General features: G+C 38.8%; 1 protein-coding gene across 1 annotated transcript; it reads right to left on the reverse strand.

Moving 5' to 3' along the window:
* Positions 1–1,551: 1,551 nt before the first annotated feature.
* On the reverse strand, positions 1,552–25,005 carry GRK7 (G protein-coupled receptor kinase 7). The gene is made up of 4 exons (XM_058031080.1): positions 22,775–25,005; positions 21,604–22,041; positions 9,572–9,843; positions 1,552–5,674 (listed from the first exon to the last, which is right to left on the reverse strand). Exons 1-4 carry the CDS (start codon positions 23,522–23,524, stop codon positions 5,341–5,343), a joined length of 1,794 nt encoding a protein of 597 aa, XP_057887063.1. The 5' UTR covers positions 23,525–25,005; the 3' UTR covers positions 1,552–5,340.
* Positions 25,006–25,077: the final 72 nt, after the last annotated feature.

The following is a 25,077-nucleotide window of genomic DNA, read 5'->3' on the forward strand; positions in this document are numbered from 1 at the left end:
AACTTCGAGTAATGCTTGTGTACAGAAGAAAAAATGAATTTTTTCTTTCTTTGTAAGTCATTCTACCAAACACTGTAATAGCACCATATTAGTGTACATTAACCAGAAAACAAAACACTGGGAAGAACTGGCCAACTAACAAAGGTCAGACATTGTAAAACATGGATAAAGAGCATCAAGAGGCTAAAAGAACTACTAAACCAGATTGTGCTTGAGCTTGGTCAACAGGAAAGGGAGGAATTAACCACTGCAGCTGCCCCAAAATTGTCAAAAGGAATAGACCTAACATATCCAGAAGCTCTTTCAAAAATACTCACAGGGGTTTTTTCCCATGTTTTTCCCTACAAAAGCCTTTCACCACTTTGGGTCAGTGCTAAATAGTACTGACAGCTGTTGTTTATGGTACCTTTAGGCTGCCCAAGATACAGAAGTAACAGTAAGTTTCCCTGAAAACTGAAATGGCTTCATTCACAATTGTGCCAGTTTTCTGCAGGTGACAGGAGAGGATACACAATGGGGTAAATATAAGGACCATCTTTTATGCCATATAAAAGGAAAGGAACTCAGGAGAAGGGTGCTACCTACAGACATCAGCAGGCATGTTTTCCCATGGATAAAGGTACTTGCATTCCAAGAGACACAGTGACACCCTCTGTGCTCTTACTCTTCTGCTTTTCTAGGCAAGAGGTGCCAAAAAGTTTTCCACTCCCCAAGGAAGAGTGCTAACTGGTAAGAATTTTACACTAGCTCTGCTCAGGTTCACACAGTTATATAAGTGAAACTCAAGAGAAACATCAAGCAATGATTTCCTAAGAAACATTATTCTTTTGGTCTATTTTTTTGAAATTTAAATACTAGATCAAGTGTTCCTTGCTGTAATGAGGCAGTGCTGAATCATAAAATGTCCTGTGCTGAATTGAGCTGGTTTGCAGTGTCTGTCCATGCACTCCTTACTGTGCCCATGCAGCTCCCCAAGGTTGCTGTGACACCAAGTTCCAAATGCACTCCCTGAGCTGCCCTGACCACAGGGGACCTTTACCCAAACATTACACATCAGGTCTCAAACTGGAAAGGACCAGTACCTTCTTCCACCTCCAGGTTTCAAAATGGATGTGTCTAACACAGGAAAAACGTACACTTTCCTTTTAGCAGAAGTCCCAGAACTGGAAGGATTTTCAGTGCTTCTATAGAGCTGTGAGCCATAGTTGCTAAGATCTTATTTAAAATCCTATTATGGAGGAAAAAACATTGTCTATAATAAAAATACTTCTACAATTCATTACAGCATAAAGAGATTAAATGTTTTGGTATTAAAAACTAATGATAAAAAGACAAGAACTATTGTCATAACATTAAATAAGCAATTTATACTTTTTAAGGTAAATAACATCAGCATACTTACTTATCCTCATTATAGATGTGGATATTCAGATCAGAAAAATGTTACAGATATATGATTAAAAGCTGTAAAAGTGACAATATTTTAAATACAGTATTATAAGCATTTTGTTTCTTAAAAAATGCTGATATTTAAAGTATATAAAACCATGCATCACTTTATAACTACAACTGTACAATTTCAGGCATCTGCTCTAAGTACAGATCTCATCTTACTTCTGTATTGGCATTAGTTTATAGTTGGAGAAATAACTATCTCAAGTATTATATTTGTTATGATGCTCTTAGCTTAATGTAAAGCTGCCTTCCCTAATAAAGAAGCCACTTTGAAGATGTGCCAGGAATTTGTACACAGGTTCCTATTACTAAATCTATTTCATACTGGAATATAAATGTGAACTACTTGCTGCAGCACAAGGTGTTTATTAAGCCTATGTGATGAAACAACTGAAGGTACTCAGTGCCACTGAGAAATAATCTCTGTGAACAATGATTTCATTAGGTTAATATTATAATAACAAGCATCATTTTGTCCCTGTGCTAAGTGAAATGAGGGGAGTAATGGTAAGGGGAACAGAGGTAGCATCAAAGAAAATCTGGACTTGAGATACAAGGGAAAGGTCTTTCTCTTATACCTTTCAGAGGCAGCAGGAGTGTTGTTGAACTTTAAATGATGTTCCTGTAAGAACACATCAACCGCTTGCTACAGTCAGAGTTACCAAACTGTTCCAGCAGCTGGGCTGAGAAAAACATGGCAGCAAAGTCAGCACTGTTTGTACAATGCCTGCAGAGTGGCCAGGGCACCCTGGAACCTGTCACAAATGGCATTTAATGCAATGGAGTTCACAATTCAGTATTTTAGATTATATTAGCACTCAAATGCATCTTGTCTGCTGGAAAACGAGGCAGCCGAGTGAGACACCACAATATTGGCAAAGCAGGAAAAAGGGAGACAGCTAGAAGAAAAAAATTGCAGTTTCAAATTACATAATTTCCTTTTGCCACAACAACTCAAGTAATCCACAACCACATGGCTATTTTCCTCCCCCAGTCATCCCTCATTTTCTATCATAAACATCCAGTGACCTGGTCACTACTTTTGACTTGGGCCCTGCTCTTGCAACACTTGCATATTCATTTAAGTTTACTCACACAAGTAGCATCTTTGGTTGCAGTAAGACAATTCATTGAACATGTAAATCTTTTGGGATTGCTGGCTTTTTGTTAAGGTGAAGCAGGTTGTTGAAAGAACTTTGCTCCTGAAAGTTTAACAAGGAATTTTACAGTAGGAGGAAGAAGGAAAGAACAAAGTATTTCACAGATTCTTTATAAAAAGGTGAAAATAATTTTTAAAAGACTCACTGAAAGTGCTAATGGGAATACAGAAATAATTGCCCTGCCTCCCTTCCAAGGTGCAAAAAGAAGTTGTCCATGTTGTGAAAAGTGAATTTAGAAAATTAAAATGAATATTTCAAACTAACACATTCTTCTCTGTCATACACTGTGCCAAACTGTGCATTATCAGACTTCTGATGTGTTACTCTGAATGATTCATGAAACACTTAACATTATGGATCTCACTGATGCACATCCTGCTGGATTACTGACACCACAACATTTCTAAAACTAAATAACCCAATGTTATGCCCACAGGGTGTCCCAAATTCACAGATCTCAGTATTGCAACACATTTTGAAAAATGCAGCCTTGTAGCTCCCACTATCACTGGGAATATGTGATTCTAACAAGACATTAAATTCTGGTTCTGTCTGTACATAACCTCTTTCCAAATGGCAACTTAAAACTCAGTTATGCACTGGAAAACCTACGGCCATTTCAGAGGATGGTTCTACTTTATGGTTCTGGAGGACTTTTGAAACAGCTTTTTCATTGGATTTGAGGTATATCAATTCAGGAGAAAGGTTTGATGCCACTAGCACTAACATGTCTCTCCTAGCTGTAATCAGGTGGTGGTTGTGGGTTTTGTGTCACTTTGTGTTTTGTGGGCTTTTTAAAATGCATGTAAGAACAAAGTTTTCTGTCTTGGCTTCTTAAATATACTACTCTAGTGTATTTACTACCACTTTCTACAGGTGGGAGCAATGAGAAATAAAATCAATGGATGTCAATAGTGGAAGCACTCTTGTAAATCCATGCCAGGATGACATCGCTCTTCTCTCAACCTCCTCTGCTTTTCACCATCTTTCAGGATCATCCTTCTCAATTAAAAAACCAGAATTCCACTTATATTGTTTTAAATTATTTGACAGAAAGTCTCCATTCAAAAGGCAGACAATTTTATGCTCATAATTCATAAACAGAATTACCCACTAATCCTAAGTAAAACTGTTCTTGATTTTTCACTTCAATGTTAAGTATATAAAGCACCGGAAAAGCAAATTTAAAACGAAAAAAGAGCAATTCCTTTTCTACTCAGAACAACACAAAGTATTACCAATGTATTACTTAGCTGTGACTAAAATACTTACAGTATTTAAAACTTAAGAGTTTGGGATGTGCTATTAGGTTATAAATAAATAGCAATACCAGTGTTCCACATGACAGACCTGAGTACAGAAGACATTGTATATACAGGTTTTCCTCCTCTGAAACAGACATGTGAGTTCATACCAGTGTCTAGCCAGAAGAAGTCCTTGAGTTCAGTAGGAAGTTTGCTGTATGAAAAACAGAAAATGGGGCATTTGCAGCCTCCAGGTCTCCAAGGAATGAAGCAGCTTCCACTTCCACTTTAGTCAATGGAAATTATGGCTGGATAGATGACAGTGACCAGCATGTGCAGGGTCAGTTTTAAAAGTTGTGCAAAGAACAACTGCCTATTTTCTTACCACAGAAAATCAGCAGGAGGCATCTCATGAGTAATACACTTCACCAGTAACAAGTATTCATAGTAATATTTCCAAGTAATTCAATTTAGGTTGTCATAAAATTGAAAAATAAAAACACTTCAAAATTTGCATTAGAATCAATAAACATTTGAAGATAGTTTCAACTTGCATACATAACTTTTTCATTACACCACTCAACAGTATAATGCATTTTGCAACTTGAATTAAAATCTATATTACACTGAAATAAATGTATTGTAAAAATCAATTACAAATTGCTTTGGTCTATCTGTAGCTTAATTTATCACCAAAATACAGAAAAATTATCAGGAAATCTGATAAAACTTTAAAATTGCCAAAAGTAATGTGTATTTACTTGTAAATATGTTTTCTTTGTATATAGTATTATCACTTATAAGAATACACTTAATAATAATAAATAAATGCTTTATTCCATTACATTGGTGCAATCTTATCTTCACTCCATTAAAATCACTTTTGAAAAGAGTTTGATCCTGTTGTTCTTATTTCCAAGTGATATGTAGAGCTTTCTTTATATCTTATGACAATTTGAACATATTACAATAAACCACCCAAAACCCTACAGAATTTAACAGACAGACTGGCTAGCCAGTAAGATTCCAAGTTTGACAGGGTATATGAGCTCCATTGTCTGAGATTACCTGAAAATTTAAAAATCCTTCCTGAAAACTGTGGAATAAAGAGGAAATGTTAGTAGAAATAACAAGAAAAAAAGAAAGAAAACCAATGATTCATTGTATTGAAAGCAGTAACAGTCATTTTCAAAAGCTTTGCCTCTTCACTCTAACAATGCTTTCTGTATTTCAGAATTTCTATTCTAAGCTTCTTGGAGAAATATGGGTCTTCATTTGATTCATATCCAATAACACAAAAATATCTCCTTTCTTAGAGCAAAGGAAAATAATACAGTCTATTCAGCTGGTGGTCCTACATAGCCTGTCAATGTCACATTACACTGGCTGGCTCTTCTCAAACAGGTGTACTGAGTTTCTGAAACAGAGTCAGAATATGGAAAGTTCTGAGGTGGTTTCTACTCTTTTTGGTAATGATATAATTACAACAACAAACAAACTCCTGACTTAGCTTCCCCTCCGTTTGCATAAGCGACTCTGTTGGGGTCGTTCAGTTCGTCAAACAGTCCGGTCTCGATGATTTCCTCCTGCCAGGGTATAGGGACAGCACCTGTCGCAAACTTTTTGAAGAACTTCTTGTCTTTGTCATCAAACTCAATTCCTCGTATTTCAGAGAAGTCAGCAATGTCTGCAACATCTTTGGCATAGACAACTGATGGATCTGGCACAAATGGAGGGTCAACAAGGTTTGCCTCTAACCTGTGGAAATTTATTGTTTTGAAGAAGCTGTGTTTTCTTGGATCATCGTCTTCATTTCTGCAATAAAGCAAAAGTTTGTCCATCAGTGTGTTTTGCTCTCAGAGGGATACAGGGCTGTCTGTGTTTTGTACATGACAGTACTTTAGATACACATATATAAATACATATATACATCATGCAACACAATTCCTTTTTTCCTAACCAAGGAATGCTGCATAGTACAACATAATCTGAGCAGCTGAAAACATTCTGATGCCATTCCTGCACCTCTCAGGGTAAATCAGCCCAGGCAGGAGCTGCAGTGCTGCATCTGGGACACCCCACCCAAAGCTACACTTCCACCAGAACTGAACCTACAGCAGGGAGGGGAGGGGGAGTATTGGATCTGCTGTCACACAAGGGAAGTTCAATGATTGGCTCTGCATCTACAGGATAAGAGTATCTGTACTAGAGGGTAAGAATATTTATTAAACTCTAGAATGGGGTATATTGGGTCAATACATCTATAGACCAACTCTGAGCAGCAACAGTCTGAATAGGAAGCTGGTGACAAATGCAAATTCTCATTTTATCTTAATTCAAAGCATCTACACATATATATCCTAAAACTCAGTTATGTCACTCAAATAAACAATCCCACTTATAGTGACAGTTCATTCAAAGTAACTACTCTTATAAATTAACAAAGATTTTTTAGGCAAGAGATTCACAGATGATGACGTTAACAAAAGTAGATGTGCCACTGTCACAAATATAATCCTTTATTAATATAGTTAAAACCTAATAATAAAAACAAGAAAGGACTAAATAATTGCAAATGCTTAAGTTAAATAAATCTTACAAAAAACAATTACAGACCTCAGGGAGAACTTCAGCTGTAAAAGAACTAGTGAATTGTTTCACTACAGACCTGTAGAGAGACTTGTGGGATATTTTCTGGTGATAAAAATCATCTGAGCCTCAAACGTGTGCTTGCTGAAGCATGACCAAAGACCACAGCTTTTGAACTGTGCCTCTAGTGTCAAGGCATGCAAAGTCTGAATTTGGAATTCTAGAGAAAGGTGGAGCATAGAGGAGCCCTGTCTTTTCCACACCTATGCATTCTTTCTTTAACATATTTATGGATGCACTGCTCTTGAAAACAGTAATATAGGAAAATCAAATTTGTCTGTGTTTTGGCCCCAGAAAATGGTAGTTCCTAACACAGCTTTTTTCTTTCCAATCTCCTTACAAAATCAAACTTAGCAAAGTGCAAGCCCTCATGTATTTGTAGACAATGTTATATGAATAAAATGTAATGCAAACCTTTGGCAAGTGTTTTTATCTTCACAAATGTGCAGAAGCACCATACAGAAGCAGCAGATTTGTGTGATTATGGAAAAATATTTATTTTTTAAAATCCAAATATCCATGCATGCAGAACAGCTCTTCCACCTTGGCACCACTGCCTGTTCCTCATGCTGCCTGCTGGGCTTCTGGCCTGCCTTGGTGCATATCTGCATATCCATAGGCTTGCATAATCATCTCCTACCTTACCCAGCCAGTGATAACCAAGTACTTGAGAAGCCTGAAATTATTTATTTACATTCACTGTTAGCCTGAAATGCATTTCAGCTGCTGTTCAAATTAACTGGTGTCCTGGGACACTGGTAAGCCAGGAGTGCTGACTGGGCAGAGGCACTCACAAAAATCTCCCCTTATTTTGCTTTTCCTTTCTGTAACATAAACCAAAGAGCACTAGAAACTGGTGGAGGCAGCAAAATGGATTGCTGCAGTGTTCCTTGTCCTGAAACCATAAAAAGTTAAAAAATGTAAAGCTACATGAATGCCATCTACTGGAACTGAGACATCTTCCAACTAGCTGGAGAGGAACTTGAGCTCATCCTCTGTGAACTGCATTTTTACATAATTTTAATAGGAAGAGCAAATGAACTTGGTCAATTTTGTATTCTTCCATTAAAAAAAAATTAAATCACTTTACAGGTTCAGGATTTGAGATTTTAATCTCAAAAAGCTTGAGTGGAGAAAAGGGGCTACATCTTCCCTGAGTTAGCTAGTGAAACCACATCTTCAGTAGAAGAGTGGAGTGTTTTAAAAGGTCAGGTGTACAAAATAAAGCTGCCTTTGAGCAGCTTTAACTTATGCAACAGGCAGTGCTGTGGATAACCCAAGCTCTTGTTGTCCTTAGGAGAATTACAGTGCTAATCTTTACATAACACACAGCTGTCCTGAATAGTATCACCCTGTTTAAGAGGTTCATGCATGCTTTTATTCTGTATCATGCCCAGGGTATACATCCTATTTATTGTCTGCCTTCTCCGAGTACGACACATCAGAGGAAAGATATCTTAAACAGCAGAAAATTAAAGATACTATGTGCATTAACCCTTCTGTGTGCATTTCTCATTTTGCTGAGAAGTTATGGAACAAAAAGCAGGCAGAAAGATTGTAAATTATTCCCCTGGAAAAGGCAATGTGCTTAGAGTAAGTCAATAGTCTGTTACTGGTTTTGTTTCAGACTTGCTGAATTAATTCAAACAAGACACAATTCTAAATTTCATTTTCCCCTACTCTGAAATTTGTTTACTTCACAAAGTGCTGTAATTCCAAATGTCTGCAAAGTATGCTGACTTTAAGTTAGAGTGATCTGAATGTCTTTGTGTTAAATTTACTTTTAAACTAAACTTTTAAAACATACTAAAACAATATAGATTTTGTATTAAACATACTCCATATGCTGAAAATAACTTTTTTCTCCTGCCTTGCACAGTTACTGGGAAAATTCATCAGGCACAAGAGTGGCTGTCCTCATTTAGCAACAGAATATGAAGAATATGTGTATTAATGATCTATTATCTTTCATTAGATTTATTTCTTTTAGACAAATGTTTGCCTAAAATTTTGAAAAACTGTTTCACATTGCTATGAAATATAAATTTAGAAGACTATCTCTGCTTTCTCAATGAGATGCTTTGTCAATTCCACCTTTAGACTGGAAAAGCACCTGATACATACATCTCTATTTACAGATTATTCAAATAATGGTATATTCTAAAGATAGATATTATTGGTTTCCTATTAATTTTTCACATTTTTATTATATTTCTTTATTTTGTCTATATTGCAAATGTAGATCTGCAATCTGTCTAAATAGAAATGCACTAAATTATTTATACACACACACAAGCACATATAAGAGGAATCAGAGCTATTACAAGTTAAATATTACAAGGTTTAGCTTTGCAATTCTCTTCTTATTGAACATTTCCTTAAAACTGCTAAGTCATGGATAAATCCACTAGTGTTCATCAACCCAAAGCCACCTCTGAAGTGCCCAGAAATGTTTTGCTTTATAGGAAATTGTGCCAAATACTCTTTTTCTCCCTGGAATGAGTCAGGATGACCAGAACTTCTACAGCATTTTTAAAAGCACTTGAGCAAAACAGAGGGGTTAAGGTCTCTTCAGTTAGAAGCCAATGATGCAGCCTTGCAAATTAGATATCTGCAGGGAAGAGAATCCACTTTGCAGATCTGGATTTCTGCCCACATCATTCCAGTAAGCACTACAGCCTAATATCTGCATTCAGTCTGCACTAGCAGGGATGCAGGTGGCCACTGGAATATCCTTTTATCTTTAGGAAAGAACCCTAAAGATAGGGTGTAAGAAAAACCCTTCTGACTCTTTCTCCCAAAACTATATAGAGTCTAACACAGAAAATAACAAGAAGACAACTCCTATGAGTCATTTGGAGTGAGACAGATGATCACACTATTGCAACAATATTCCTTATTTCCATATTATCTTCAATACTTTCCACCTCCTTCTTCCTAGAAGTGAAAGGGAAAATCCATTACTCTGTAGAAAGTGAAGTTCTAACCTATTTTTTCAATGAGGGAAATAACTATATTGCTTGCAGCTTTAATTTCCCTTGCACTGAGACTGAGAAGGCATACCTGCTTCCCAAACGTTCCTCTTTTTTCTTAGCCAAAAACAGCTTGCAAATATCTTTCACTTCCTCTGTAAAGCCAGCATGTTCAAATTTCACCTCATCTTCCAGAGTTCTTCTTTTAACCTCATCCTTATTGACCTTTTCTTTGAAATCCTTGAATGGTGTTCTCCCAGCAACCATCTCATAAATAGTGCATCCCATAGCAAACCAGTCCACAGGATAGCTGTAGTCCTCTTCCTTCAGGATCTCAGGAGCCATGTAGCCATTTGTCCCAGCCTATGGCAAACACAGACAGGTTTACTTTACAATGCCAGGACTGAAATGCATACAGTTAAACAGACTAGCCTATAATTCTTCCAAAATATTAGTAATTCTACTGATATATTTTGTATCTAGAAACCCTGACCTTTTTTTTTAAATCTAGAATTGGTGAGGTATAACTTTTTTAGGACATGGACCATATCTCTCTTTAAACACCTTGGCACATAAGAAAACTGTCTTAAAGATGCTTTTCAAAGTTGAAATGTCAGTGCAATTTCTACCTAAAAGTGGTTTAATTTTAAATTCATGGCTAGCTTGCTTTCTTCCTCCATTTTATATTTTTTTTCATTGAAGATATTCTTAGTTTTGTTGTGTAAACACAAGTAGCAATCAACTTGATAAGATTTTAAAAAATACAAAACCCAGGCAAAACAGTCATATAATTGGTCCAACACAGGGCTCTGCTGCCAGTGAGAAAATTCTCATCAAGCCAGTAGCTGAGCTGCAATGAGGAAGTTCTCAGCTTCCTCCCTCTTGGTTTCTGGATAAATGTTCTTCCACCAAGGGCCAAGGTAAACTATTAAAAACCACTCTAAGAAAGTAAACCTATGAAAATTATAATTAATAAATTACACACATTTAGGTGAAGGAACAAGTTCATACTTCCCAACTAAAAAAAGATGCCTGAATAAAGACTATTATTAGCACAAATGGCCCCTTCTCTGACAGAAGAAATGGCCACTCTTTGAGAGGGACATGTGCCTGCTTTCTTCCCAGCCAGCCCTGCCACCTTCCCTTGGGGGACAGGCTGCAGGGACTGAAATAGCTCCTGCTGCCTCTGGCCCCAGGGAGCTGATTCACCTGGCAGGGAAGTGGGGGATCAGCTCTCTCTGCTGCACTGTTACATGAGTGAGGATGTGGGATTTCAATCACAACAGCATTTCCTCAGCTGAACCCACGTGTACTGCTGTGTCTCATGCTCTATATGATTTATTTACCAGAAGCAGCTAACAGTGATAACCACATCAGAAGTTGCTTGAACCTCTCATATATTTTTTAAATACTGGGACTGATGTATTACCAGTATAACAATTAAAATCTGTGCAAAATCCCACTAAAGCTTACTCAGGATGGTCATTATTACTGTATCAGAATACAATCAGTGACAGAGATTCACTCCAAAGCAAAATGGTTAGAAAAAGGTAAAGCTAAGATCATTTGGACAAATTGTATTTATAAAAAGTACAGCTCAACAGATGAATTTTATTTTATGGGGTTGGATAACCCCTCTGATTTTTGCAAATTTAGGCACAGTGCTTCCAAGTCAAGTCTCCCCACAAACTTCAGCTTGTGTCACTACACATTATGACATATAATGTCTCTACTGTAAATAATGTGTGCAAGAGGTAACAGCATCAATTAAAACATAAGCCTAACAGACAGAAAATTAAATGCACTTTATTTTCTCTCCTTGTAGTTTGGGGTTTTGTTTTGCTTTTAAGGATATAGAACAAAATCCTCCATATGACTGAAAAATAGAAATGAGATGAGAAGAACAGAAGTATCAGTCAGGTTGAAAGCAAAAGGAAAGGTTAAAAGTGAACAGTTGCCTCTCTCACTAAAGCTACAGAAGTACAGAGGAGCAGCACAGGCGCTGCAGCTGCTGACATCATCCCACAGGCAATTTGCACTGCTTACAGTGGGTTTCTCTAACTAAAATATTGAGAGATACTCTGACAGTATTACATTTTTAGGTATGATTGCTGCTCTGTTCAGAGAAGGGGACAAATGTTCAAATACAGACCACAGACCCCAGATCCATCTGGCCTCAGAAAACCTAGATGGGAGAGGAGAGGTTGAAAGTAGTAGAGAAACTTTGATACAAAAGCTCACTGAGCTCACTGTGGATTAGTAAACACAGCTCTAAATAGGTTCCTGGAACTCTTTTTTCTTTGCTTTTTTTTCTCCTTCTGGGAAGCAATAAACATTCTTATTTTTACTGAGATGAAGTTAGGGCACTAATGCCTTGAAGAACTATTGAATCACATTATTATCAAAATGTGCCCTGACAGCACAATATCGTCCTTTTGATAAGAGATTACTTTGCTGCAACTTAGCATCATCACTCAGAACCTGGATACATCTGACATGGAAAAGTCAGAAATCTACTGTCACAGATGTGTCTCAAGGCAGCTCCTCTCAGACTGTTTCTTTCCACTTGCATTTTCTCTTCCACAGCTGTTTTTTCAAAAGAAGTAATTGCCAAGTAAGTTCAGTCTGTTCCATGGATATTTTCAAGGCAGGCTCCAGCAGGACACACCATCTGGAAGAACACCCTGCTTTGACATGGTGCTTGTGTTTCTCAAGAACAGAGAAAGCAAGGCCATCACCACAGACCACAAAAGACAGCACAACCACAACTTAACAGAAAACAGAATGGACCAGCAACAGCCTCCCTGCAGGCTAAAGTGACAGGCTGTGGGTGAGCTTACATGTAAACAAGAACTAAACTTCCACACTCTAAATTAGTAGCTCTGGAATCTTGAGCTGTTACTGGGCTGATCCAGCTCCCTCTGAGGAAGTCTAGAAACATCATTCCTCTGATATGGCAAACCATTTCAATTCAGAATTTAATGGGCTGGTTTTCTCATAGAGTATCATCCAAGCTCGAATCTAAAACCAAAGCTGTCCCAACCCTGAAGCTGTCCTTCTATTCACAATGAAGGAACAGGCCAAGAAGCAGGAATCTAAACTGGATCTTATAAGATTTGAGATTTTTAAAATGCACTAAAACGTGACAATTTTATAGCAGAAGCAAACACATTTCACTAGTCAACAGGGATTTTTAAGGGGGAAAAAAACAATAAGGAGGGAGAAATACATAAAACTCTATTTTTAACAAAGCAGGAATTTGAAGATAGGAAGAAAAGAGCTGAAATTTTAGTCTTTTTCACCTATTTCTCTATATGTGTAGTTTTGGCAAAATGATTTGTGGAGAAAGACGCTAAAGCCTTTAGCATTTGCCATATTAGAGAACACAAATAAGGAATTATTCAGCACCTGGAAGGACATAGATCCTTCAAATGAAGATTTATTTCTATCTTTGGAGAGTAGGCAGCATTAGAGGGAAGGTAATACCTAACATCCCTACACTAATCATTATGGAGAACAAGATGTAAAAATCAGATCATCTTTCCAGGAACAGAGAGATCCCAGGACAACAGGAAAGGCAGGAAAGCCTCAGGAGAGGTTTATCTAAGGAGGTAAAACAGAAGTTTTGTGAAGGGAGTTATTATTAAACTGTACAACTCTCATTAGCAGTGAAACAAAATATAATGTATTAGGGGGAAAACTTATCCACTGATTCCCAAAGCAAAAGTGAAGGAAAGTAAATTACTCTTGGCAGGTGTGGAGTAAACAAGTATACTGTAAATTATATTCTAATGCAAAAACGAAAAAAAAAAAAGGACAGAAAGCAAAGAAATTAAAAGCTACCACAAAAGATAAATGCATTCTTTTTTGAAGGGGTCTATTTCCCACAGACTGGTATTGAGTATTTAATTCAGTTAGAATTATCTGACCATGCCTCAGGATGGATATCTCCAAGTATGGGATACTGATATGTCTATCATACAAAAAATCAGGAGGTTTGTATGATTTTGCAGAGGTTTTCATTCTGTACAATTGATAAGTGAATTCAGAAGCTGTATATTAAACAAAATCCACTTTTTCTTACTAGATCTTACTTTACATGGACAAATTTCACTCTTTTAATGGAAACAGAGGAAATAAAAAACCCATACTCAAAGTTAATTCCTTTGTTATCAACTCTACACTATTAGGATGTTCAGTGGGTTTTGACTGAGACTAAGCACATTATTCTCTTCTTTCCTGTATAATTCCTGGTACCACAAGGAACCATTTGAACATATATGTTAACTAATCAAGGGATCTTACAGAGACACAAACACATGATATTACACATGATATTACACTTCACTGACCTGGCAACATCTTATAAAAATATCACAAAGATGACAAAGAATGTTATATTATCCCAACTTTTTACTAGAGACAGAATTCTTATGCCATTGTAGAGGCACAGAATTTTTTAAAGCCTAGTCAATACAACACTAGCTATTTTTTGCTTGCTGTCCATCTAATATTGTCTTTTGTGATAAGCAGGACGGTTTACTTGCATATGCTGCTTGAATTATAAAAATAGTCAATAAATTTAAGTCAATTAAATTTTAATTGCTTTTGAAAAAGCTTCACAGATCTACTTTCCCTTTATTTCACTACCTTGAGAACAACCCACAGATAATTTTTCAGTAATCCTCTAAAATGTAATGAGCAAATGCTGCCCTTGGCTACATTAGCAAAGAAGTTCCGTTGAGTGGAATTATTGCTTTGAGAGTGATTTGACAGGGCATAGTAGAAATGACTAATCTGAAAGTATACAAATGTTTCTTTTGTGAAATGCGATCCTGCATAAATTTTTCAAAGGTCACATAATTACAATCTTTTAGTAATTCAAGATGTGATGCTGAGAAGCACTAAGTGCACTCAGACCCCAGTGCAGTGCAGGGGCACCTGGCACAGCAGAGCTGGCAGCAGAACCAGGCCTGCAGTGCAGCAGCTCACACGTCCCTCTGACACGGGACAGCCCTTCCACAGCGCCCTGTGCCAGTTCCAGCAGGTGCAGGCAGCAAAGACACAACTCGCTGGAGCTTTCAGCAGCACAGAAACAGGCAAATGGGGAGAAATGGCATTTAGGATTTAGATCTTGCTACCTTTTCCCACAGATCTCTGCAAAACAAACTCAATTGATATAACAAACCAAACAGTAAAGCAAATCAGAATGTCTATCTTTTGTTTGCCATGGCACAAGAACTGTTGAACAGAGGAAAAAAAACAAGCTGAGTTTAGCTCTATCAGCTGTTTCCTGGGGCTCGGTCCTTCCTTCCTCCAAGGGGTGCCACTGCCTGCTTTGTTCTCTTGTCCAGCTGTTCCTCCACTCCTTCAGCAATGGCCTTAATAGACCCTGCAGGAATGCAGGAACAGACCACAGAAATCTCTTCCCTGCACACAAGCTAGCAGGCCCTAGATGTGGAGAACACTGATCTGCCTGTGTCACTCACTTCACCATGTTAATTCTTCTCCCAAGTCACTGTGAGGAGGAACAGAGCGTAATTTAAACGAGTTACACAGGACTGCAGTTCCTCCAGTTTCTCACCACATGTTCATACAATAACAAGAAACTAGCTGACCCAATCAGTAGGCAACTGGTTTTGGTTTTTTTTAAAGAAGATAGAAGTAAATCTAAATAGGGCAAAAGGCACTCGGGAAAGCCACACAGAATAAAGATCCTTATGCAGACTGTTAATGCTCAGCAGAAGGAGGGATCTTTTGATGGGATGGCCCATCATGAATTGCTGGGCTACTGATTCAGGAGAGAACAAGGAGGACTCTTCAGAGTAGCAGGAGAAGATAATGAGAAAGACAATATTGGAGCTTAGGAGCTCCAATCCCATGTTTGATCTTGAATCTTACATAAGCATATGAATCCCACATGCTTATGTAAGATTCAAGATCAAACTTTTTTTGATTTTCACATAAGAACATAATTTTCATAGGGAAAGCTGTGTGCTTTTAAAAAAGCCCCCACAGGCAAAAGCACAAAAGGTACAAACCAGATTTTTGCTATATTAGAGAAAAAGAAAAAATGGCCCTGGATTCAAAATCACTAACTGGAATAATATAAAAATCCAGCATTGGCTTTTAATCTTTTAAGTTTGGTCATCAGTAATCACTGAAATGAAGGAAGTTGCACAACAAAAGAGAAAGCCACTCTGTGCAGTAGGGACTGCTCCCTGTGTGCTCCTCCTTGGGAAGAGAAATAGACACAGGTACAACATGGTTTCAGTTTAGATTCATGCTGTATGGAAGTCAATGGCTTGAGAAAGGACAATCCAGTAACCAGGCATGAATCTTAACTCTGGATTCTAGAGCAGCTCCCCACTTCCTTCTTGCATGATCACACGTAAAGCTTTGCCTCAGATCCTGACTGGAGAGAGAACCTGCTAACACTCCCACCTCAGTGACGTGTCATGAGAGGACATGAGAAGGCATTCTCAGACAGGGAAGCAACCAGACATTATAGGATGGAGCATTTAGGACAAACAAAGCACTTGTCCAATCCCCACTTTGCTACCACCTCCCGTTAAGGACTTGTAAAAAACAGTGAGGTCCCCCTGAGCCTCCTCTCTGCAGTTCCCTCAGCTGCTCCTCACCAGATTTGTGCTCCAGACCCTTCCCAGCTCCACTGCCTCTCTCTGGACACACTCCAGCACCTCAGTGTCTTTCTGGTAGTGAGAAGCCCAAACCTGAATACAGATTGAAGAGCAGCCTCACCAGTGCTGAGCACAGAGGAGCAGTCACTGCCCAGCCCTGCTGGCCACAGGCCAGGATGCCTCTGACCTTCTGTCCACCTGGGCATACACTGGCTCATGTTTAGCCAGCTGCTGACCAACACCTCTCTCTTCCCACTGGGCAGCTTTCCAGCCACTCTTCCCCAAGCCTGCAGTCTGCAGGGGGTTGTTGTGACCCAAGTGCAGGACCCGCTGCTTTGCCTCGCTGAACCCTGCAGAAGTGCCATCAGCCCATCACCCCAGCCTGTCCAGATCCCTCTGCAGAGCCTTCCTGCCCTCCAGCAGATCTGCATTCCCACCCAACTTGGTGCTGTCTGTAAACTCCTGACAGTGCACTTTCTCCCCTTGTCCAGATCATCAGTGAGGACATAAAGCAGGACTGGTGCCAGGACTGAGCTCTGGGGAACCCCAGCAGTGACCAGGTGCCAGCTGGAAGTGATTCCATGCCCCACCTGTCTCTGGGCCCAGCCATCCAGCCTGTTTTCACCCAGCAAAGAGAGCACCTGTGCAAGCCATGAGCAGCCACGCTCTCCAGGAGATGCTGGAGCAAACAGTGACACAGGCTTTACTACAGTCCAGACAGACACATCCACAGCCACCTCCTCATCCACAGAGCAGGTCACTCTGTCGTGGCAGGAGATGAGGCTGCTCAAGCAGGACCTGCCTTTCCTAAACCCACGCTGGCTGGGCGTGATCCCCTGGCTGTCCTGCATGTGCTGCATGCCCACTCTCAGGATGATCTACTCCAGGATCTTCTCTGCTACAAGGTCAGGCTGACAGGCTGGGAGTTTCCTGGATGCTCCTTCAGCCCTTCACGTGGATGGGCATCACATTTGCTAAATCCAGCCAACTGGGACCTCCTGGGTTCTCCGGGACTGCTGGGGAAGTCATGGTGGGAAGTGACCTGGTGAGCACTTCTGCCTGCTCCCTCAGGACCCTGCACAGATCCCAACTGACCCTACAGACTTTGTGGGTAAGGCTGCATTCTGTAAAGTACATTTCAGAGATGACAAAAATCTCAAACACCTGGCATGACAACGCACCTCATAACAACTGTGATTATCAACATTTTTAGGAACCCACTTCTGCTAGTAAAAATATCATCAATTTTACATGTCACACTTCAAAATGTGTAAGAAAAACAGCTGCAAGTTCTTCTAATTCTGAGCAAATGAAGAGCTGTCATTTTTCAAAGAGCAAACAAAGAAGAAATTTTTACAGAATCTTATCCAATAAGAATGCCATGTGATAGTGAACAAAGGTCAACTGTAGAATAGCTTGCTGAGTTATTTTTTATTTCACAAGTCTAAACCCTCCTCCTGCTTTTCAGCTGCCTGGAAATTAAACTGTTAGTTTCAGGAACATCTAAATAGATTTCCTTGTGTTTTCCTAAGAAATAGAATCTTATAATAAACAAACATACAGGAGGGCAAAAGGACATTTTGAGTAAGATTTTAACCAAAACATGTTTTTCCTATAAAAATATTATGATGTCCTTCAAATATATAAAACATAGCACAGGAAAACTGTGAAGAAGCCCGAAACCTCTGAAGATATGAATGCATTTTTATAAATACTACAAAAATATGTTTATGTTATTTTTCACAGTTATTATGTCAATATTTAAGCTCTCTGGCTAGCACATGCATCTGCACAAAAGTTCTTCACAATTTACATGCAACAGTTGCTTTTCACAAAAGCCATACCCAGTAAGGGCAGAAAATTCTTCCCTAAATAAACAGCAAATACACACTACCTTCTGGAAAAATGGAATTAACTGGGGATGGAAGCTCCTCATTTCATATGCAAAAAACCCCTAGTGCTAGAATCAAACTAGAACACAACAGACAGAACACTTTGCCTGTGTAAAAGCCATCTTTGCAGGCTCTCAGTTTCTCCTTGTTGTCTATTTCAATTATGTAAGACAGAGAAAATAACAATATTTAAAAAGCCATAATTTTAAGATACAAACTAGTTCCTGCAGGATCTGATCAACACATCAGATGAGATGCAACAGGCACATTTATAGGAAGTCATAATGACATTTAAAGTCCTGAATAGTTTTATTACCACTGGAGTTTGTGTTTCCAGCAATGTCAGTAAGAGCTCTGCCTGACTAAATGTGCATAGACACATTTCCTGGTAGATTGCACAGGTGCATGTAGCTATCATGAGAGGATCCCTTATAATCCATGTATGTTTAATGAAGGAAAATTACATTGTAAGTAGCTTTAAAATGTTTTCTACTTTTATTTTCAAGACTGTTATTATTCAAACTTGTGTATTTTAATTTATTCTTGTGATTTCTTCTTTCTAGGGACAACTGGCACTTCACAAAGTCAAATCAGCAACTTAGTAAAATAAAATTATTACTGTATCAATTACTTACAACTACAGTATAAGTTTGAAGTACGTTCACACAGAAAGCTGGATGTTTCTCCTTCCTGCTTTAGCAATTGAAAAGAGAGAGAGAAAACTAAGGCTAGGTATCCAACTCTTTCAAGATCTTTGTAAGGAGCACTGTTTCTGAAAGCAAGGTATTTTTATTTTTAATAGTTATGACCAATTGGTATGGAGCACACAGGTGCCTTCAAAAGGAGTGTATGTAACAGCAGTACTTAAAGGATACTAAGGCTACTGCTTCAGTTACATAAGTATTGAATCATCAGTTGCACAATGCTTTTCTGAAGTGTAAACACACTTTATATTTTATTAAGACCATTTGAAGTTATCCATCTAAAATTCAAAAAACCTTTCTACCCACAAAGAACACTTTTTTGGCTGATGAACAGTACGTAAACATTATAATTCTGTAGAAATCCTCAATGAGAAAACTTGGAAAATGTCTAAAACAGGAACTCATTAACAAGCTTATTACTTGTGCCATGTGATAACATAATCACCTAATAAGATTTACAAAAGGGATTAATGGATCCTCCAGCTGATGTATGGGTGATGTGCATTTATTCATACATGACCAGACAGGAATTTTTTTCTGCTTTGAAAGCAGAACAAATTTAATTTTTAATGGCTTATACAGCTATGAGAGTGCAGAAAACTTTCAGAATTCATCAAAATAGTGTATTTTTTGCAATCTTTAATGAAATGAATGCACAGATAAATCTTTATATAATATACTAGAGATCAGTAGCAATATCCCTTAATTAGTGACTGAAAATTGTAAACCTTAAATTGTCAGTTCAAACCATCATCCAAAATCTAGAAACAGCTTTATGATATTAGGCACTCAGATATCAGTACAATACAGATTTGGCCTGCAAGGAATATATATTCTGCTTTAGCTTATAAAAATGCCCTTATAAAACTGTGTCCACAAAATGGTGCAACGGATTAAATTTCATTTGAAAAACCTTGGAGCCATACATTCCTTTGGGTGAAAAATGAAAAGGTGACATGTATAGGTTTGGTAAGTGATAACGATTTGGCAGTCATACTCAAACAGCATGTTATGATGTAATTTTTCAGATAATTTTAAGTCAGAATGTAACTAAAATTAGTAGACAAAAAATAACAAAACCATTTTTCCTTTCTTACAGGAGGACACGGTGAAGCTTAATGTAAATTTTGTAAATGTGTTCTTTGGTCTTCCTGTGTATGACATGAGTATAAATAATAATAATATCCAGTTCTCATATAACATTTTTTAGAAGCTTTCAAATATGACTATTTTACAAAAATGAAAATAAAAGGGAATTATTCATTTAACTAGTTTATAGTTATGATACATACACAAAAAATCTTTTTCTTCCATGTCCTATTTCAACGTAATGTATGAATAAAACTGCCTTTAACTGAAATTCCTTAAAAAAACATTACAATCATGTAGCACATTATTCATTGCAGTTTTTGCTTTAATAAAAGCAACCGTATAATGGTGACTAGAGCTTCTAAAAATGACAAAAGAAAAGGCACTAACATTTTGATGGCTTCACAGAAGGGTAAGGCAGAATAACACCTTGTCCAATATTGCTTTGAGATTCTACCCTAATAGCACAGAAGTGATTACATATTGCTAAATACACTCTTCAATTTTGAGGTTTTTTCGTTTTGCCTAACTCCACATATTTAAAAGTATGAAAAATTGCCCTTTGACAAAACTATTTGTTCTGATCCTAGTTAACTGCATGCCTCTTGCAAAGCCCAATCAGGTTTACACCTTTGGGTTCACTGATGCAAATGCCACCTTTACAAACAAAACAACATTCTCATTTCACATAAGCTCTACTGAAAAACCTGCCTTAGCTTGCACAGAAGCTGTATTTTTGTATCCAAAACACCATGCAGTTTAATTTTAAAATTATTTACTATTTATACATACAGCAATGTCTACATACTCCTTCGTCAAGAACTAAAACTATGCATAGTACAAACTTCTTATATTGCCAGGGAATGAAAAGTTCTTTCAAAAGTACTGAATTTAACAACATCAAAGGATGTGCACTCAAACATGATGTAGAAGGCCATCAGTGGGTCCTCTCTTCCACTGAATTTCTAATGTGAACTTGGGGAGTTTAACACAGACCAGTTTATAATGTGGCTTTCATTTCTTCATTTTCCTTGTGTATTTCAAACACATTCTCTCATTATGCACATCTTTAAGCTCCAGATACCTTGAGAGAAATATGTCTTTTTCACAGTTAAGCAATAGATTTTTTTTTTTGGTGTAAATCTCCTGACATTATTACATATCCAAGTTAGTTTGGGATGACCAGAGGCACAGCTGAAGTGCTGCACAATCTAATTCACAAAAATTCTATTTGGTCATCCATGTTTTTCTTCCTACATGTAGACAGGCATGGACATTTACAAACTGTCAAGTCTGCTAACTGTTTCAGGAACTAATTTGTGTGGGGAAGGAGGGCTGGAAATAACTTATCATGCAGCACCACACACACCTGCAATAAAATCAGTAGCATCACTTAAGAGTAATGTGTAAGAAACTATATTCTCCTAGAAGCAAAAGCAGAATACAGAGGAGCCATATCTTTGACTGCTGCTCATTAAACAATCAATTAAATCCCTGACTATGCAGTATTCCATAAAGCACAAAGCATCTGCCTCTCTACAGTCATTGGTTCAAGAACTTAAGAGAAGAAGGTCAAATAGATTCTACTGTTTCTGTACAAAAGAAGTTATTTTACCACATGCAGCAGCTAAAGAGTTAATCAACCAAATCTTCTTAGGACCTGTCTCTCAGAATGAAATGACTACATTTGGTCTTTAGCACAGAATCAGTTCCGGGGAATTAAGTCTTGGTCTCATAAGGCATTAGAAATAGAATGGCTGCACTTCCCACTGCCCACGTTAAAGAATTTGTACTCACCCTCTGGGTGATGCTCTTTCCCTCTTTGACTTGCACTGCCAATCCAAGATCAGACAGTCTGCAATTCCCATTATCATCCAGGAGGACATTCTCTGGTTTCATATCCCGGTACACAATTTTGATGGAATGGAGATGCAGAATCCCACAGGTTATCTGAGCTGAGTAAAAGATGATCCTTTTCATTTCCAAACCCCTTTCTCCCACATTGTAGATGTGATACTTCAGATCCCCTCCATTCATGAGGCTCATAACAAGACACAGATGGGTTTTGGTCTCATAGGCATAAGCTAGTGTGACTATGAAAGGGCTGTTGACCTTCTCCAGGATCTCTTTCTCCAGCAGTGCCATCTTCTCTCCACTTTTCTTTTTCAACCTTTTCTTATCCAGTTTCTTGCAGGCATACATCTTGCCAGTATTTTTGACCTGGATGGCACAAACCTAGAGAAGATGCACATGGAAAGGTAATGAAGGAATTTTACACAGAGAGGTAGTGACAGACAGGAACTGGGCAATCACTGATGCCTATCAGTAGCTGCTGATGCTAACTTCTATGAAGAATATATCAGCACAGAAAACAAGAAAAAACAAGTGCACAATCAGTTCTGTTCTGGACCGGCAGTTTATCGTGGCCCTGAGGCAAAGTTCTTGAGGATGCCACTAGTAGGCATGTATTAGCAAATAAGAGGAAAAGGACAAGAAAAAAATCTGTAGCCATGAGAATAAGGAGCATATACAGATGGCATCTGTACAGTTAAACTCTCTTGACTCACAAAAAACCTTCATACAGAAGTTTGGGAACAGATCCTGATGGGTGCTTTTCCCTAAATCGCAGCTAGGAATTATCTGGGAGTGTGTGAGATAGCACAGGCTAAAATGATGTCAAGGAGCAGACTTAGCTCACTACATGAACATTTATGCAAGTTTTTGTAAAGAAGCCTGCTTTTTTAACTAGCATAGATACAGAATATAAAAATGTTAAAGTAGCTTTTTACCAACAAGAGCCTCTATCACAATATAAATAACCCAGCCTGATTTCTGGAAAATGGGTAGTCTGGAGGGGCACATTTTACAAATCTTCATAGAGTGGCTTAATCCACTGCTCTTTGCAAACCCACCTGCTAGTCTTGAAAGGGGAGAGATGACTCACATCCTTAAAAGTACAAGCTCTTACCTCTCCAAAGCCACCTTTGCCCAGCACTCGGAACTCAGAGAAGTATTTATCAGTTACTGGTTGCTTCTCAAACACTTTCCATTGGATGAATTTGTCATAGAAGGGGCTGTTCTGGAAGTCCTGGAAAGGCTTGTCTTTAAAGAAGACTTTGGTTTCCTCCTTGGCCAGTTGCACGATGTTCTCATATTCTTTTACAGTAGCTGCTTTGCATTTGCTGACCAAGTCAGAGCTCATGAAAGACAGATAGTTTCTGCCACCTTCCTTAAGATAATTGGTGACCATAATCTCCATGCAAGTGCTCTTGATATTGTCCTCTGCCAACTCCCAGCTTGACACCTCATCCAGGAAGTCTCTAGCTACCAAATATTCTGGCACTGTCTCTAAGAAGTCTCTGAAGAATTTCTTGCCAATGGGCTGCTGCTCACAGATACTGTCATAATCACCAGCAACAGACTCTCTGTGCTCTTTGCAGTCCTCAATCTTGGGCAGCGAGAGGCTCTTACGCCTCTTTTGCATTTCCTTGGTGTCTCCTTCTCCACTCTTCCTTGCCTGGAGGTAGGCAGTGTTGGCAATCAGGTTGTCGAGCCCCCCCATGTCACACATCTTGGCAAGCCCTTGGGGTGGCAGAGCCTGGTTCAGACAAAATGAGTAACTGGCCCAGGAGCTGTGCTGTAGCTGCACTGCACTTCTCCCTGCTAGTGGTGTGTGAGGGCTTCTGAAAAACACCAGGGAAACTAACTGCTTTTGCATTAAATACCTCTCAAGGATTTTCACTAAGTACCTTTAGGTATAGGCACCATTTGTGGAAAGTGACTGGTAAGAGGTTTCTCTGTAAGAAGCTTTGAGTTTGCTATGTATAGCTGAGGGATGACACCCTAGGCAAACCTTCCCACTGGCAGTACCAAGTGCACGTGGTTCAGCTGGTGTTTTTCAGAATGGGCCCTGATAACCTTTAAATGTGCCAAGATTCCCTCTACAAGCACTGTCCCTGGCTGCTGGGAACATGCAGAGACTCATGGCTGCAATAATACATGCACTCCCTCCAACTCGAAGCACTTTGGCCACAGTCAGCAGGACAGGCCTGGATCTCCCCTGGTCGATATCAAACACCAGCAGACTAACAACTGGTTTTATGAAAAGCTTTTATCACAAATCTGCCATGCCTAAAAGATCTTGATATAGATGAATCACACAACTCATGCTTTGAGCATTCACGCCTCCAAAGCTCAAGTTATGTTCAACATCAGTGACTGAGCCCCACAGACAGTCCATGCAAGCCCTGCTGCCTTGCGTGGCTCTGTCTGAGCAGATTACATGCAGAGGCTAAGAACTGCCACTGGTCTAAAAATAATGATCCTTCTATATGAAACAACACGGCTCTGACTTCATCTCCTACCCACAGAAAAAAAGAAAAACACTTCAAATGAACAGCCAAATCTTGCCAAGACCCTTCCATATGTTGTTTTGGCCTCAGTTTATTTTCCCTGCTGAGCTTTATGACAGAAAGTAGTTGGATAAGAAGGTGGCAACAACATATAGCTGAGGTGACATCAACAAAGGGACAAAGCTGATTATAATCAAGTGAAGGCAAATTCCACCTGCACTTGCTGGCTGCCTACCAGAAGGCATTTTTTTCCCTTCAAAAGAATAAAAATTATGTGTGGCACTCACTAGGCTAAGCCTCCTTCTGCTGTGGGGTCAGGTGGTTTGGCTGTTAAAACTTTCCTTAAATATAAGGAAAGTATTATGAGAACAAGAAAAGAAGTAACACTGGGGTCAAGCTGTGCTCTTGAGGTCAAGGTCAAGTGTCCTTTTTCTTTTTTCACAATCTTACAGCAAGCTGAAAAGCTGAATCACAAAAACTAAACATCAAGAGTAATAACAGGCACCTTTCAGACTCCCTACAATAAGTGTTAAGCCCTTCTTGGCTGCTTTTTGCCATTCTACAACCATGCAGTGTTTTGTTTTTACATGCTTAATCCTGTCCACACTGAATCCATCTGACATAAAACTCGTGCTTGCCCTCTACAGAATTGCCATGGAGGTGTTTCTCTAGGAGTGATGGAGAGGGCCATCCACTGCAAGCTGCTGTGTGTGCATGAGAACGGGGGAATTGGAAGGAGACACCTGAAAGCCTGGCCAGCTCTGCCCAGGGTGGGAGGTTACATAAAGAGCTCAGCAGAGCAGCCACAGCGTGGGCAACGCTGCAAGGAGGCAGCAGGAGAAATGGGGAATTCTGTCCTGGAAACGGGGCCTGCAGCAACACATTCCTATAATACCCTGGGTAGAGAAAGGCATGAAAG

Source organism: Melospiza georgiana, chromosome 10 (assembly GCF_028018845.1).
Source record: "Melospiza georgiana isolate bMelGeo1 chromosome 10, bMelGeo1.pri, whole genome shotgun sequence".
NCBI classification, from domain to species: Eukaryota; Metazoa; Chordata; class Aves; order Passeriformes; family Passerellidae; genus Melospiza; species Melospiza georgiana.

Bases quoted from the DNA above. Each gene is read 5' to 3' on its own strand.
- GRK7 (XM_058031080.1), bottom strand. From the start codon at position 23,524: ATGCAAAAGCAGTTAGTTTCCCTGGTGTTTTTCAGAAGCCCTCACACA. The intron at 9,844-21,603 runs GTGAGTACAAAT...TGTTTGCCATAG, and splicing joins GAAAGAGCATCACCCAGAGG to GCTGGGACAAATGGCTACAT. The intron at 5,675-9,571 runs GTATGCCTTCTC...GCTTTATTGCAG, and splicing joins GAGGAACGTTTGGGAAGCAG to AAATGAAGACGATGATCCAA.